This window comes from Eptesicus fuscus, chromosome 4, assembly GCF_027574615.1.
Source record: "Eptesicus fuscus isolate TK198812 chromosome 4, DD_ASM_mEF_20220401, whole genome shotgun sequence".
NCBI classification, from domain to species: domain Eukaryota; kingdom Metazoa; phylum Chordata; class Mammalia; order Chiroptera; family Vespertilionidae; genus Eptesicus; species Eptesicus fuscus.
This window is the reverse complement of record NC_072476.1, coordinates 54,486,511-54,504,499: the sequence shown is the minus strand read 5'-3', so window position 1 is coordinate 54,504,499 and position 17,989 is coordinate 54,486,511. Positions and strand designations below refer to the sequence as shown.

Genomic DNA, 17,989 nt, shown 5'->3' with positions numbered 1-17,989 from the left:
AACAGGGATAACAAATGTTCAATTTTAAATTATGTGCATTGCTGCCATAATGTAAACACCATCCACAAGCTCAACCCCTTACTGGAGAGAAGGAAGCATAACTCAAATAATTACCTTCTCATCTTGAAATGTTTTAGATTGATTACAGCCTGCAAAGCAAGGAGAAAAATATCCAATATCATCTCTTCCACATACAGCAAAATAAAATGAAGATGAGCATCTACAATGAGAATTGCAAGGAGCTGTCAGGTTTCCCAACTGCCCTGTTCTGTAAAATAAGAGATTGAATGTAATTATAATGACATTGTATATTTATGAATGTATACATCAAGATATCAATGAGATCCATAAAATATTTCTTTTTTAATTGCTTTATTAAAGTATAACTGATATACAATAAACAGTTTAAATTTATATTTATTATATATATATAATTGATTTCAGAGAGGAAGGGAGTGGGAGAGAAAGATAGAAACATCAATGATGAAAGAGAATCATTGATGGGCTGCCTCCTGCACATCCCCTACTGGGGATCAAGACCACAACCTAGGCATGTGCCCTTGACTGGAATTGAACCTGGGATCATTCAGTCTATCCACTGAGCCAAACTGGCTAAAACCATCATCACAATCATGTTAACAATCAACAGCCCCAAGAGTTTCCTCGTGCTCCTTTATAATTCCTCCACCCCCTGGCATCTGTCTGTCACTATCATTAGCTTGAATTTCATAGCATTTTGTGAAATGTAGTAGTACATTATGTCCATTTTTTTTGTCAGGCTTCTTTCATGTAGCTGATCCTTATGTGGTCTTTGTATGGTCATATGCTTTCATGTCTCTTGAATAAATATTAAGGAGTAGAATGTTTGGATAATATGGTAGGTATTCATTTAACTTTTAAGAAACCGTCAGTTTCCCACAGTTGTTGTGTTATTTTTACATTCCCATCAAAGGTGTATAAGACTTTCAGTTGGCTTTATGCATTCCTCATCAACACTTAGTATGATCAGTCTTTTTTATTTTAGACATTCTAAGAGGAGTATATTAATTTCATATTGTAATTTTTAATATGAATTTCCATAATGACTAATGATGTTGTGCATCTTTTACCATATTTACCCTTAAGTATTTATTTCTCTTTATATGAATGTCAATGATATTTTTCTTTAATATATATGTCCAGTTGTTTGTAAGTAGCACACAGAAATACTATACATTCCTGTATTATTGATCTTTTCTTGATACTATTAACAATATTATTTTTAATATTAATTTCTGCTAATTTATAGGTAGTAAATAGAAGTACCATAGAATTTTTTATGTTGCTCTTGCATCCTTCAAACTTGCTAAACTCATTTTACTAGTTTTAAATTTTCTATATAGACAAATAAACACAGGTATACTTCTACTTTACCTATTTTATTTATTTTTCTTACAGTAATGACTAGAGCTTCCAAAACAATGTTGATATAGAAGTTTTCAAAGCAAACATTCTTATTGTATTCCTGGTCATTCAGTGGTTCATCATTGTCTTAGTTTGCTCAGCCTGCTATAACAAAACAATCAACTGGGTGGCTTAACCAACAGACATTATTTTGAACAGTCCTGGAAGCTAAGTCTAAGCTCCAGGTACATGCAGCTTTGGTGTCTGGTGTGGGCTCTCTTACTGGACTGAAGACCACCATCCTCTCAGTGTACCTTCACATGAGGAATAGAGGAAAGGCTTTGGTCTCTTCCTCATCTTCTGAGGTTACTAATCCCATTGTGTGTGTGTGTGTGGGGGGGGGGGGGTCTACTCACATGGCCTCATCTAAACCTAATTATCTCCCAAAGGCTCTACCTCCTAATACTATTAAACTGAGAATTATGGCACATGAATTTGGTGGGAGATGGAAACACATTCAGTAAATAATAATCACTAAGTATGATGTTAGTTTTATATTTTCACAGATTCCCTTCCATCCCTAGTTTCCTAGATTGTCAGAGTGCTCTTTTGGCATCTATGCACATTATATAATTTTTTCATTTTTAGTTTGTTGATATGGTGGATTATATATGTATTTTAAATCTTTATTGTTGAAAGTATTACATATGTCTTCTTTTTCCCCTCCATTGACTCCTCCTAGCCCAGCCCTCCAACCCCCCACCCCAGTCTCTCACCACCCTATTGTGTGTGTCCATGGGTTATGTACTAGTTCTTTGGTTGATCTCTTTCCACCCACCCACTTTCCCCCTTCTTCATTCTGAGATTCCAAAGTCTGTTCCATGCTTTTATGTCTCTGGATCTATTTTGTTCATTACATTCCACATATGAGTGATATCATGTGATACTTGTCTTTCTCTGACTTGCTTGTTTTGCTTAGTACAATACTCTCTAGGTCCCTCCATGCTATCTCAAAGGGTAAGAGATCCTCTTCCTCCTCCTCCTCCTCCTCCCCCTCCTCCTCCTCCTCCTTCTCCTCCTCCTCCTCCTCCTCCCCCCCTTCTCCCCCTCCTTCCCCTCCTCCTCCTTCTCCTCCTCCTCCTCCTCCTCCTCCTCCTCTTCTTCTTCGTTTTTGTTTTTTTTTTTTTACTGCTGCATAGTATTTAATGGTGTAAATGTGCCACAGCTTTTTTATCCACACTAACCCACACACAGTTGAAAGTCTACATAATAACTTAAGTTGATGCTCTGTATATGTGGATTCCCAACTTGCGATCAAAGTTACTGTTTTCCATCCACGGTTGAGAATCAGCAGATGCGAAACCCAAGGACACAGAGGGCTGACTGTATGTTTATTGAAAAAAACATACAGTCAGTGGTCCCACACAGTCAACCACATGTTATTCAATATCTGGATACCCCGTGGGTCTATTCTATCATCTGTTTTGTCTCATAGATTTTTACCATGTCCCTAGCCTGCCTGATAATTTTTTTTAATGCAAATATTTGCCAAAGATAATTTATAGCTCTATATATTATCTTTTGTGCAGAGCACTGGATGTCTCTTTCTGCTGCTAGGTAGAATGCTTTCTGATCACATCAATCCAGTTAGAGAACAAATTAACTCCTGGCTAGGCTATAGTACTTTAGAAAGGCCCTCACTCATTGGTCTTAGCCTTTCATTGAGAACATGTGTTCACCAAAGTTCCTCCCCCTAACACATTCTAATCTCCCCAACACATTAATCTCTTATGTAAGAGAATCAAAATATTGAGAAAACGTTTCTCTGCTTTTTACAAGATTCTGCTCGATTTCAGCATCTTAGCTTCCTAATTGAATGAAAAACCAACAGAGTGTTATCTCATTTGTCTACCTCTCTCTTCTCTCTGATATTCTGCCCTGCTCCATGCTCTATTTTTATCTCTTTAGAATCATAGGTCAAAAACTTGTGCTGATTTCTTGTCATATTACTAGATGCTTCTTCCCTGGATCCTGTGTCCAAACTCTCAGTTTCTCACCAATATACAGAGTTAGCAAATATCCTCAGAGAGGGGTGGGGTGGGAAGGAGAACTACAGAAGGTTGCTCCTCCTCTCAAAGGATTTTGGCTTTTAAATTCCTAGCTGTCCAAGCAGCTTTAAACAAAATTTTAAAAAAATGTATACAGCTTTTCTAGTTACTAGTATTCTCAGTGAGAGCATTGGTCTGCCTTAAGCTAGTCCATTGTAACTGGAAGTAGAAGTTTATTTTAATGTTTTACTTGCTCAGTTCTTTGCTTTCCAATTCCAGTTCTGTTCACCTGTATTTAATGTCAATCTCTGCCAAGTTCTTTAAATTTTTGTATGTTTAGCTTAAAGGAGACATTACTCATGCATACTTTCAGATATACTTCAATTATATTCTTTGACGTCTTTAAAAAGGCAGACATACCATTTCAGAACACAAAGTCTTGCTTTGTACAGACAGTACTATTCTGCATTGCTAGCCACTTTAGTACAGAATTCTACTTCTAGGTTCTGAATCATTTCAATGTGTTTTTTTCTTTAATATTTTATGAATGCATAAACAGTCATGTAATAAGTTATCATTGTTATGTTTCTGCCTTTAATATGAAAGGTAAAACTATGCTTTACTTTTTCATATGTTCAATAATTCTAAGAATGATAAAGATATAAAAGTCACTGGATAAATAACAGTTAATTGACTAAAAAATACATTGTTGGGTTTGGATGTAAATATCTAATATACAAAATTACATTTACCCATTATAATCTTCATTGATTCCAGCAAATGGTATTGGTTTACAGCGTACAAAAACTGTAAACATAACCAGTACAAGTGATATAGTAGATGTAACAATTGTAAATCTCATAAGGCCTTTACAGTACATATGTAACTTGGAAGCAATGACACCTCCCAGAAGCTGGCCAAAAGCACCTCCTGGAATTAAAACAAGTCCTAGAGGAAAAAAGGAGAAAGAGGAAACACAATTAAAAATAATCAACTAAAGACAGTACAGAAAATTCATACATTGATGCATTCCTCTCTGCTCTAAATATATAGCAACCATAGATTTAAATGAAAAGACAGAAAATTTGATACAGAAGGCATGATATACATCTCAACAAACCTGAACCTTAAATTTAATAAATATTTGTGAATGGGGCTGAAGCTATAGGCCTAATGGAATTAAGGACAAAACTGGTCAATTTTTCTCCTATGGTAGTAACGACATCTAAGATAAACCCAAAACTTAATCCATGCACACAGAAGATGAGAACTGTCTTACTGAGAGCTGTTGTTATATAGCTGCCTGGATTTATGGTTTGTAGCAAGAGGCATGCCCATAGTGACAGGAGTTCCCTGACAGAGATTACCAAGTAGTAAACCAAGCTTCCCATTGCTTCTGTGTAATAACAACAATCTCACAACAAAGTGGGACTGAAGAATAACCATTCAAAGATATTGTTTTCTTTTCCATGAAGCCTAAGGGATTAGAAAGAGAGAAGCACAAGAAGGAGTAGGAGAAGAAATATAGTTACAAAAAAAACTCAGATGAAGATAGCACATTAATTTCATACATTGATATAATCTCCTCTGCACCAAACATATAGAAATGGTAGATTTAAATAGGAAAATAGGAAGATAAATATAAGGTAAAAAACAAACAAAAACCCCATTAACATCAGATTAAATTTATAGCATAGAATTGTCTGACAGTCTTGTAAATAATTTTTAAATGCCCGAAAAGATTGACAGTGTAACTTCAATTGTAAGAGAACGTAATAAAAAAAATAAGAGCAGGTGGATGAAAAAAGAACAAATGAGAAGCCTGGATATTTTCAAATGCAATTGTTAAAATAAAAACTCAAATCCCAGACTAGAGACATTTGAAACTGAATTAATGAATTGGAATAAAGCATTATGTTATTCATCGAGCATGCAACTTTTAAAAAAAGAGAGTGAGCCCAGCAGGTGTGGCTAGGTGGCTGAGCATCAACCTATGAACCAGAGGTCACCGTTTGATTCCAGGTCAAGGCACATGCCTGGGGATGCAGACTCAGTCCCCAGTAGGGGGCACGTAGGAGGCAGTCGATCAATGATTCTCATCATTAAAGTTTCTATCTCTCTTTTCCTCTCCTTTCCTCTCTAAAATCAATTTAAAAATTTAAAAAACAACAACAAAAGAAGAATAACTAAAATAAGCATTTAAAAGACAATGAATACAGTGGAGAAATTTTATACACATGACCTCAGCAAGATGATGGTCAAATTCAAAAGTAGTAAGTTACGTCTGTGGTTTTCCTTTCAAAATCCATAACTCCTATCTAATCATGAGAAAAACATTAGACAGTTTCCAATTGAGGAACATTCTAAAAAATACCTGACAAGCACTCCTAAAACTGTCAAGGTCATCAAAAACCAGAAAAGTCTGAGAAGCTGTCATAACTAAGAGTAATTAAGGAGACATGAGAATTAAATCTAATATGGTATTCTGAGTGAGATCCTGGAACAGAAAAAGGATATTATGTGAAAGCATAAGGAAATATAAATAAATGTTGACTTTAGTTAGTAATATTAATATTGGTTTACTAATTCTAAGCAATTTACCATGCTAATATAAGATATTAACAAAAGGGAATCTAGGTGTACATGTATAGAAACTCTACTATCTTCAATTTTTTTCTATAAATATAAAACAATTCAAAAAATAAAGTTTGTTTTAAAAGACATTGACAATTGTATAAGAAGCTCCACAAAATGTTTTACAGCAGTCGTGAGAAATATAATGAAAGGTATAACAGAAAAACAATATTTGCAAAATTGTTACTGAGAATGAGAATTTTCCATAATTAAAGAAACATTAGTCTTGGGAATAAAAGTACACTTCAACTGCTGAGAAGTAAGAAATGAATAATTAATTACACCTTGCATATAAAGAAATAAGCTAGAGTAATTCACAACATCAATACTAAAGCAAAAATTATAAAAAGTTGCCAGAGAGCATGTTATTTGCAAAATAATTATAATTATAGCTAGTTTTAAAAAAAGGTAATATTAATAACCTAGTCTAGCCCAAACACATCTGAATGTATACACACACACTCCTGAAAAGTAGGGGTGGTGAACTAGTGGCTAGTTGAAATCTCCTAACCCAAATGAGAAAGATAAAATGAAGAAAAAGAGATGATTAATAAACAAAAAATACAAATAAGTTAAAAATTACTTAAATAAGTTAGAATTCACAATAATACTAAGTAAATAAAATTAAACTATTAAAAAGGCATTATTAAATTGGATATTTAAAAAAGCAAACTTTGAAAATAAAGTAAAAAAATATGGATCATGGCAATATATAAAATAAATTATGTAAAAACTGCCCAGATTTCAAGAAATTTAAAAATCAAAAAACAAAGTAGTATTTTAATTCGTTTTCAAAATGAATTAAATTAGACTTAGCTTGTAACACTATTAAAGATGTTAAAAATTAACTTCTTTGAACAATCAGTTATTTTAAAAGAGAAAGAAACACATATATTTAGCAACTGAAAATCTCAGTAATTCATGAATTAAATAAAAATGTGATAATAAAAGTTAAAAATGATTAAAACTGAACAATAATAAAATTATATTTGAATGTATGAAAGGCTACTAAAGAAAATCTATAAATAATAATACCTCCATCTTAAGGGTGTTAGGACAACTAAATAAGTTAATATTTAAGTGCTTAGAATAATATCTAGTCACAGAGTAAACATTATATGAATGTTTGTTAAAAGCTAGACATTTACAGACAAATTCATTTATTAGTAAGCAAAAAAGTACAGAGCAGGGGCAACATTTATCAAGAAAATATTGAGAATTGGAACTGAAACAGGAGACTTCATAGGGTAAGCAATAAGTCTAAAGATAAGGAAGTCAAGAAGAAGCAAAACACATTTTACCCCAGAATCACAGAATTTAAGGGCAGTAGGTACCAACAAAAACAAGAGTAAGAGTTATAAACATGAGGAAGAATGGAAATCTATATAAAATTTGATCCTCAAAATTTCTATTCCCAACTACATGGCATGTACTTGACCAAGGAGAAGACTCTAGACTTCCTCAGTTTGAGCTTGACAACTGTACATTTTGGAAAACAAAGCACACCTGTAATCAGAAAACTGAGAACCCAACTCAGGTAAGAAAATATTGGCTGTCAGTCTTATTGGCCTAGGCCAGTGATTTTCAACCAGTATGCAGTGGCACACTGGTGTGCTGTAAGAGTTTCTAAAACATAAAATACTTGACTATTTAGTCAGGAACACTGATCTCTTTTCCCTTAGATTGTCAAATTAAAAAATGACAACAGCCAACACAACAATAGCCATCCAGTGTGAGTGAATCAAAATTATATTTAAGGCCATGAAGACCTTTCTCTATGCCTTATTGTAAAAAGCTTTATTATTTCACTAGAAACATAATGCATGAAATTTGTGCAAAAGTAGGCCTTCGCAGCCCCAGCTGCCTCGGCTGCCCTTGCAACCCCGCTGGCTTTGTATGGAAGGTCATCCGGAAGATTGTCCAGACGGTCGTTCTGCCATTCAAACAGTTCGGTGGATTTGCATATTATGCTTTTATTATTATAGATTATTCCATCTAGAATTTGTGTTTGTGTATGTAGTGAGGTAGAGGTCAAGATTTATCTTTTTTTTTCATAAGAATATCCAATTAACTTAAAATCACTAATATCTAATTAACTCAATTTTAAATATATTTTAAATTTATATTGTTGAGGGCATACACATATATAACTATATTACCTATCTCACTGGTTGACTTTTCTGACATTATAAATGATCTCTCTGTATACTAAATAATGCCTCTTGCTTTGAAGAATACTATATTTAAAATTATTATAGTTACACTACTTTTTGTTTTGGTTAGTATTAATATAGTATAACTTTTTAGATTCTTTGACTTTCAACCTTTTTATGTCCTCATATTTTAGCAGTAACTCTTGTAAGTAACGTAGTGGATTTTCCCCCTCAATCTGACAATCTTTATTTATATACACACTAGAGGCCCAGTGCACAAATTCATGCATGGGTGGGGTCTCTCCACCTGGCCGGCGGGGCGGCGGGGGGGGGGGGGGGTGGAGGGCGCAAGGAGGTGGGGGAGACCGTGCAAGGTTGGCTGGCTACAGGAGGTTGTCTGTGGGAGCGCACTGACCACAAGGGGGAGGCTCCTGCATTCAGCATCATCATAGTGACCAGTGGTAGTCAAACTAACTATTTGACAAGCCTTATTTGTCAACGTTCAGATCATTGGGTAATAAAGGTTGCTGAGGCTTTTATATATATAGATAATTACCACTCTATTTATTGGGCAAAAATTCTCCATTACCCTCTGATGCTGTATATCCTGCAAGCAGAAGCACTGAATACTGTTTGTTCTATCCTTTCAATGATCTTTGTATAGTGAACAGCCTTGGATAATAGAGGTAATGTCCTCCTCCAGAGTGAGGGCAGGTTTGCTTCCAGTTTTGGAAGACAGAGATAGTGTCCCCTCCGGAACTAAGGAAGACAAGTGTGCTGTTGAATATAATAAAAGTTAACATTTCCTTCTGGATCAAAAGGCATGCATGATTACTACCCATTATAAAGTATTTGGGTTCCCTAAGCTCAGGGAACGTAATGCAATCCACTCCTGTAATGCAACCCATGTGTGTGCAGATATCACTGGCTCTCCTTCACATCATCCTGTGGGATTGGGGCTCAGAAAATTCACACACACACACACACACACACACACACACACACACACACACATGGAAATACTCCAGCTATTGCTATTGCTGTGAATCACAAACTTCCCTTCATCTCTGACCAAGGAGTCTTATGTCTTCTGCTAGCATCTATGACATTATGACAGACTAACTTGTTAGCTTTCAAAGAGAGTAAAATTCAAACCCTTAACAGATCTTAGCACTTATGGTGACAAAGATGGGATGCTGACAGAGATATGGCTTTATGAAAGATGAAGAATGACAGCCTCATAGACCAAGTAATAGGACTTGACAGAAGTACTGGGAATCAGTAGTGAACATGCTGATTATTGCCTATTAGTGATGAAGAATTGGGAAGGTAGCTGCATGCTGAAGGAGACTTAAAAAGATAGCACCACAGATGGTGCCATGGTAGGTATTAACTCTCCTCTGGGCAAAAGGACTTCCTCACCAATCTGATCATTAGCCTCTGATTTGCCTATGGTAACAACTATTACTAAGATACATCCTGGTTGGACAGAGGATTCCTTCTGATTTCAGACAACAGTTACAGAGGTGTGCAATCACACTGAGTGTGAAAGGAGGGAATTTTATAAACACTATGGACACAAACTGGTGAACAATCAGAAGTTTTGGTTGATTATGGAGTGGCGTGCATAATTGCTTGTTAAGGTGAAATGGCAATAGCTGGGTTATCTTAGCACCCAAAGACACAGATCAATTTTCATTCATGCTGCAAGGCCACAATTATGCATTTGCAGTACTCCCTCAGGGATACCTAAACTCTTCTGCCATTTACCACAAGTATTTATTGTCACTACTACTACCCTCTGATGCCCAAAACTTTCACTGATAGATAACATTCAGTTGGCTGGAGGGTCAGAAGCCACAGACTCAATGGCTATGACTTTGGTGTTATCACACCTTCATCAGCAAGGGTAACTGATGATGCCCAAAAAACTGAGAAGACAGATTCACAATGTCAAATCCCTCTGGCCGTTTAGGAAACGTAATTGTCTCCTTTCCCCACAACCAAAAGGCAGCCTAGCAGCACTTTGGACTCTGAGTATTGGAGACATTGATGACTCACTTGGGCATTCTACTTGGTCTTTTATATCAGCTAACCCACAGGGAGTATAATCCGAAGACCTACATTGGAAGCTAATAAGCAAGCTCTGGCACACTCCCTACTTTGAGGTAGCACAAACCTACTGACCCATTTGATCCACAGGTCCCCATGACTGATGATTTTGTGTGTTGGAACCTTTGGAAAAGGGAGGTAGCCTCCACACGAAAGTATCTCTTAGGGTATAGGACTCACTGACTCCCTGAAACCTCTACATTTGAAAAACAACTCTTGGTTTCCTGTCAAAACTGAAGCCCTAACCAACGGAGGCTTTGATATTCTCATTTTGGGATAGACCAACTCAGATTCATAACTAACTATTTGACAAGCCTTATTTGTCAACTGGAAATGGTAATATTTAAGCAACAGGCATGTTCATACGAGACTTCTAAGTTCTTAAAGACACACCTCCAACAGATCATATAGCCCTCAGAAGACAACAGAAATCTCCCTTAAATAAAGTTTCTCTTGGTTACTCGGGGGAGCTTTCTGGAGAGATTACTGAAACATTATTTACATGCACCTAACAGTTATCTCTACAATAAGATTGATCAAATTAGAAAAGGTTCTACAAAATTTGTCCCTGGTTTTAGTTGAACTAATCAATGACTCCACCTCATCCCCGGAAAGCACTCTGGTCAGACTGTCACTCATCAGCATTGTTATTTGTGGGTAACGGAATTGCCCAAAACTTCATCCTTGCAGGCCAAGGTAAAATATATGCAATAGCTAATACATTCTGTTAAACCTGGATTAACACCTCAGGCTAAGTGGAAAGGTCAATACAGAAACTAACAGAGAAAGCCATCTTGTTTCCTAAGGTAGACCCTGAGGGCCAAGGGATTTATTTAGCTGGCTGAGTACAGGACCTTGCCAGCATGGTTAAGACCGATATAGCAGGTAGCCTTATCCTGTTGCTCGGAGTCCCTGTTGAGATCAGCTTTAATCACGTACTATATGAAACAAGTTGAATGGATTGAGTCCCGATCTCTGTCAATTAGGTTAATCGTGCTGGCAAACAACGGAGATACTCAGGGGGAAAGTTGTCATCACGGCCCTTGAAAACTGTACCATGTTTTTGGTTTTTATACTATTTGCAGGCTGACAATGCCACGCCCTCGATCACAAAATCTACTCAATAATAGGCTGATAATGTTTTCTCACATCTTAATGTTTGTTTTTTATTTGGCCCACATGTTTTATGTTCTTTGCTTTCTTGCTTCTTTTACTATTAATAAAAATTTTCCCAATGGATACACTTTTTACTATTCTTTTATTGGTTACCTAGAAGTTATAGCATGCATCCTTGACTTTTTTTTTTACAGCATAAAATAAGTGATTACATTTACCACTTCACCATTAATGCTGGTATCTGAAAACATTTAATTCCACTTGTAATCTCTTTTGGAGAGCCAATTGTCATTAACCAGTAAAATTGAAGATATACGAAGTAGCAATTACCCTTCAACGACTGAACCCAAAAGTTTGTCAACTTTTACAAATGTGCACAAGAAGACATATACAAGCCCATTGTTAGTGTACTGTTTGAAAGAGAGAAAAGGTTGGAGGCAATTTCATGTCCATTAGTATGACAATGGATAGATAAACAGTGGTAAGTTCATAAAATAGAATCCTGTAGAACATTAAAATGCATTAAATAGACAGAGGTCAACCTGAATCTGATGAACATAATTTCAATGACAGTAACAGAAGAATATGTACAAAATGATACATGAATATTAGAAATAGATTGTATATGGATAGGGACATGGGCGCTGAAAATACACAAACATGGGGAAAGGATACACTCTAACTTTAGAAGAGTGGTTACCTATGGGGAGGGAGGAAAAGATATGGGATAAGGGAGGGGTACAGAAGTCTTACAAAATTTTATATGTTAAGAAATGCTGATGCACTGACAGCAAAGTGCTCATTTTTTAAAATTTGAGCAAATGGTATTTAGGTATTTTAAACCTGAGCAAACACTATTACTCCTCTACTTTTCCCTTTTTGAAATATTTTATAAGTACCATATAAAAACTTTACATAAAAATTTGCAAATTAATTACAATGAGCATAAAAGTTACCTGAAAGTGTAGTTGCCTGGCTAGGTGTTAATATAAACTGATTTTCTATATATTTAGGCAAATATTCAGAAGCTCCAATTGTAAGTAAAGATTCTGAAGCTCTGGTCAGAGCTAGACATACAAACATTGGAGTCTTCATCAGAATCTGAAACAGAAATATTACATATGGATTATTTTATTTTGTTAGCTAAAGAATCAATATCCCCATTCATATGTTAATAACCAATCCACAAAAATTTAACCTCTCCCAATGCAAATTGAAAATATATATATATACAAATTCGAACAGAAATTTACAATTCATCAATCTACACATACCATGAAAGACATGCAGTGTTTGAACCATTTTTATTTGTAATTTGATCTCCATACTGCCTGTAATTTTTATTTGTGGGTCTGGAAGTTTGCCAGAAAGATTGAGAAAAAAATAGATATCAATAACCAGGGAAAGTAGAATTTCTCTTAACTTTATTTTTTTCTTAGCAAAGATTTTCATTTTAAAAAAAATAGACAAAGGAAATTTAAGCAGCACTAAGGAAGGGAAAATCACTAGGATTGCAGTCAAGAGTCTATAATATTTTACTCCAGGGAATTCCATATACTAAAGAGTGGAGCCATTTAAATTCTGCTTTTATCCCATTAAAAAGTGGACAGAGGATTTGAACAGAAACTTCCCCCAAGAAGACATACAAATGGCCAACAGATATATGAAAAGATGCTCAACTTCACTAGCTATTAGGGAAATGAAAATCAAAATTACAATGAGATGCCATCTCATACTTGTTAGAATGACTATCCTATATAATAAAAGGCTAATATGCAAATCAACCAAACAGCGGAACAACCAGTTCTATGACGTGTACTGACCACCAGGGGGCAGACACTCAATGCAGGAGCCACTCAGCCAGAAGCTGGGCTCACAGCTGGCGAGCGCAGCAGTGGTGGTGGAAGCCTCTCCTGCCTCCACAGCAGTGCTAAGACTGTCTGACTGAGGGTTCCTTTCTCTCCACAACCTTTCCAACACTTGTTATTACTAGTTTTATTGATAACTAGAGGCCTGGTGCACAAAATCCCTCAGCCTGGCCTGCACCCTCACACAATCCAGGACCCCTCGGGGGATGTCTGACTGCCAGTTTAGGACTGATCCTATAGGGAATGAGCCTAAACCAGCAGTCTGACATCCCTCTCACAATCTGGGACTGCTGGCTCCTAACCACTCCCGTGTCTGCCTAATTGCCCCTAACCACTCTGCCTGCCTGCCTGATTGCCCCAAACTGCTAGCCTGAGTGCCTGCCTAATCACACCTAACTGTTCACCTGCTTGCCTGATTGCCCCTAACCACCTCTGCCTCAGCCCCCACCACCATGGCTTCATCTGGAATGACATCTGGAAGGTTGTTTGGCTAATCAGCATATTATGCTTTTATTATTATAGACTATAAGCCCAATGCACAAAATTCATGCAAGGGGCTTGGCCCTTGCAGCCCTGGTTTCTTCTGGAAGGTCATCCAGATGGTTGTCTGGAAGGATGTCCGGATGGTCATTCTGCTGTTTGGTCTAATTAGCATAGTAGCTCTTTATTATATAGGACTAGAGGCCCAGTGCACGAAATTCATGCACAGGGGTGTGTGTCCCTCAGCCCAGCCTGCACGCTCTCCAATCTGGGATCCCTCTCACAATCCAGGACTGCTGGCTCCCAACTGCTCGCCTACCTGCCTTCCTGATTGCCCCTAATTGCTTCTGCCTGCCAGCCTGATTGATGCCTAACTGCACCACTGCCAGCCCTATTGCCCCTAACTGCCTTCCCCTGCAGGCCTGGTCACCCCTAACTGCCCTCCCCTGCCAGCCAGGTCACCCCTAACTGCCCTCCTCTGTTGGCCTGGTCGCCCCCAACTGCCCTCCCCTGCAGGCCTGGTCACCCCCCCCCCCCAACTGTCCTCCCCTGCCAGCCTCATTGCCCCTAACTGCTTTCCCCTGATGGTCTGGTCCCCCTTCCAACTGCCTTCTCTTGCAGGCCTGGGTCCCACCAAAATGTCCTCCCCTGCAGGCCTGGGTCCCCTCCAACTGCCCTTCCCTGCTGGCCATCTTTTGGCAGCCATCTTGTGTCCACATGGGGGCAGCCATCTTGTATGTTGGAGTGACAGTTAATTTGCATATTACTCCTTTATTAGATAGGTTGGATACTATTCAGAGTAATTAACTCTGTATGTGCCTGGCTGGTATATAATTCTCTCTCATCATTGATTTTTCTATTTCTTTATTCCTTTCCCTTCCTCTCTAAAACCAATTTTTAAAAATCCACGACTGTAAATTACATTAAAATATTAATTTTCAAACTAGTTTCTGTATTTCCTTGATATGTATATATTTTTGAAAATATTTACTGGTTGTTCTATGTTTTCATATTTTAAAATTAACTTAAAATTTCTTTTTCTAGCCCTAAACACTGTTTTTTAAAATCTAACATATTCTGTGTATTCATCTAATTTGTCTTCTGAGTGCTATTTAACTTTACATAGTATAATTCCACCATATTTATCTACTCTGATAGGGTTAAATGCTGAGGCTGACTTCAACATCCTATTGTTACAAACAAGGCTACATTAAACATCCCTGTGCATGAGCCCTTAAGGGCCTAGGAGAAAGTGTTTAGAAAAGAATATATCACAGAAGGAATTTCTAGGTGACTGGAATTTGTTATACTTCATTCCATTATCTCCAGATTCTTTCTCCATAATGTATCAGTTTACACTCCCGATATAATGTAAGAGACTTACATTTTCTTCCTGTAGTAGCTATACTTTTTAAAATTCACCAGAGAAATATTTCTGATTCCACATCCCCTTTCAGATTTACCATTCCCCCATCAAGAGGCATTGAACATGAAAAGCTCTTTCTCACTGTTCAACACAGCAAGTACAGCCATGGGTCACTTAAATATGTGGATATGTTCTAATTGGTCATTAAGGGATTTGGTCATTGTGTGAATATCATAGAGTGCATTTATACAATCCGAGGTTGTATAGTCTACCACACACTTAGGCTGTATGGTATAGCCAATTGCTCTTAGGCCACAACCTATGCAAAACAACATAAGACTTAATTGAACACAAGATAAAATGAGGCAATCAGAAGATGAGGTGACCCTGGCTGCTGTGCTCACTGATTAGAGAGTTGTCCCATGCACTGAGGGGTTGTGGGTTCAATTCCCAGTCATAAGCATGTATCTGGGTTGCAGGTTCAATCCCCAGCCCTAGTAGGGGTGCATGTGGAAGGCAACCAATTGATGTGTCACTCTCACATGGATGTTTCTTTCTCTCTCCCCTTCCTCCTTCCTTTTCACTCTATCTAAATATCAATGTAAAAAATATCCTTGGGTGAGGATTAACAACAAAAAAAAGAGATGACGTAAACACAAAACATATAAGGCTGCTGTATAACATAACATTGTTTAACAGCAAACTTTTTTATAAGTAAATTGAGTACACTCAAAAATAATAATAAAAAGTATAGTAGAGTAAATACATAAATCAGTAACACAGTCATTTATTATCATTACTAGAGGCCCGATGCACAAAGATTTGTGCAAGAATGGGCCTTCCTTCCCCTGGCTGCCGGCACTGCCTTAGCTCCCACTGGAGCCAACTTTTGGCTCCAGCCCAGAACCACCTTTCCACCTTCCCACACTGCCCAGAGGCCCGGAGAAGCTGGAGTGGTGCGGAATGCCTGTGTTGTCGCCATGGCGACAATGCAAGCATCCTGTCCTGCCCAGCCCCTGGACGCTCAGCACCTGCTTATGCAAATTAACCCTCCATCTTTGTTGGGTTAATTTGCATATTCACTCCTGATTGGCTGATGGGCGTTGCGAAGGTATGGTCAATTTGCATCTTACTCTTTTATTAGTGTAGATTAAGTACTAGGTACTATATATCATTGTATGTGCTATACTTTCATACCACTGAAGCCTTCTTTCCCCCACATTTAAAGTAGGTTTCACACAGAATTTTCTCTGCTGAGTTGTTAACCAGTTGTTAATCTTTTTTTTTCAAATCTGAAACCCACACAAGACCATAAACTCCATAAAAGCATGGGTATTACTTACTATTATATCTTCAATACCTAGCACAGTGATACTACACAATAAAAAAGAGATGAAGAAGTAAAACTAAAATAACAAACATATTGTAGTCACTGTTCTAAGCACCTTACATATATTAACACATTTAATTCTAAGTATTTATATAAGATATGTACTATTATTACCATTATTTTATAGAATAAAAACTAAGGCATATAAAATAATAATGTTCTCAAAATGATTTAATAACCCTTTTAAATGGTGGGCTTTAAAAACTCTTAACTAATTCTCATTTAGCAATTAGATGGGTATGGTTCTATCAGGTTGTAATAAAAAAACTCTTTAAAAGAGTAACAAGTTATTCCATCTATTGTTTTTAAGTTATCCCATTTAAATTGCATACCAATTCTTACTTGATAAACTGAAAATAAAAACTTCTCAAATTATTATTTACATAAAGTCCAGATGGGTTTAAAGCAAATCAATCTCACTTGAAATGAATGTTTTACTCTTGTCCAACTTTGGCAATGTGTTAGGAATAGCACAAGATTATTTGTGGCTTTCCTAACTTTTCTCCTTCCTGGGACAGGCACTTATCATGCACTAAATGTACAAGCCAATGACATATGCAGAATGTGCTCTGTACTTTTGTTTTAATAATTAAGGTCAGTAGAATGATTTTTGATAAATTAGATTAGTGATTCTCAAAGTGTAGTCCTAACTTCCAGGGTTTTTAAATAATTGTTGAAGAAAAATTTGCCAGTTTCATCTACCATGTTTTGGAAGTGAGGATTTTCCAAGCTACTCACTATAACATTTTAGAAGTAACACCTTCTAAGAAAATTTTAAAAGAATTAAGATATCATCTACTTGTCTACCCAGACAAGTGCCAGTCAGAAGTCTAAGACAGTTAACAAGGCATTATTGTTGTTGTTGTTGTTGTTGTTATTATTACTAGAGGCCCAGTGCATGAAATTCATGCATGGGGGGTGTCCCTCAGCCCAGCCTGCACCCTCTCTAATTGGGACCCCCCGGGGGATGTCTGACTGCCGGTTTAGGCTCCATCCCACCTAAACCGGCAGTTAGACATCCCTCTCGCAATCCAGGACCACTGGCTCCTAACCACTTACCTGCCTGCCTGCCTAATGCCCCCAACTGCCCTCCCCTGCAGACCTGATCTCACCCCCAACTGCCCTACCCTGCTGGCCTGATCACTCCTAACTGCCTCTGCCTTGACCCCCACCTCCATGGCTTTGTCCAGAAGGAAGTCAAACATCTGGAAGATGGCCGGTTGACCCGGTCTAATTAGCATATTACCCTTTTATTAGTATAGATAGATTATATAGATAGGATTGCTTAAATGGGGAGGTAAGGGAAAGCCTTTTTCAGCAGGAGGAGATGCTCGTGGCAGACAAAAATACATAATTCCTATATCTGGACTGATAGACAGCCATATGTACTATACTGCCAAACCGGTCATTAAAAAATTGAACTGCTTTCTTACACCTTA

The 17,989-nt window shown here is 37.2% G+C and overlaps 1 protein-coding gene and 1 long non-coding RNA gene across 8 annotated transcripts in view; one reads left to right on the top strand and one right to left on the bottom strand.

Annotated features, from left to right (window-relative positions):
• The window catches only part of LOC129148851 (uncharacterized), a 60,174-nt gene extending 59,917 nt beyond the window's left edge, over window positions 1-257 (top strand). Inside the window, exon 5 of the long non-coding RNA XR_008555842.1 lies at window positions 138-257. This is a non-coding gene — a long non-coding RNA (uncharacterized LOC129148851). The remainder of the gene's footprint in view (window positions 1-137) is intronic.
• SLCO6A1 (solute carrier organic anion transporter family member 6A1) overlaps window positions 1-17,989 on the bottom strand; it is an 82,393-nt gene that overhangs the window by 26,717 nt on the left and 37,687 nt on the right. For all 7 annotated transcript variants that reach the window (XM_054715033.1, XM_054715034.1, XM_054715035.1 and 4 more), the window contains 3 exons: window positions 12,403-12,547; window positions 4,184-4,379; window positions 115-268 (listed from right to left, as the gene is read on the bottom strand). In XM_054715033.1, coding sequence (XP_054571008.1) covers window positions 115-268; window positions 4,184-4,379; window positions 12,403-12,547 — 495 coding nt within the window. The remainder of the gene's footprint in view (window positions 1-114; window positions 269-4,183; window positions 4,380-12,402; window positions 12,548-17,989) is intronic.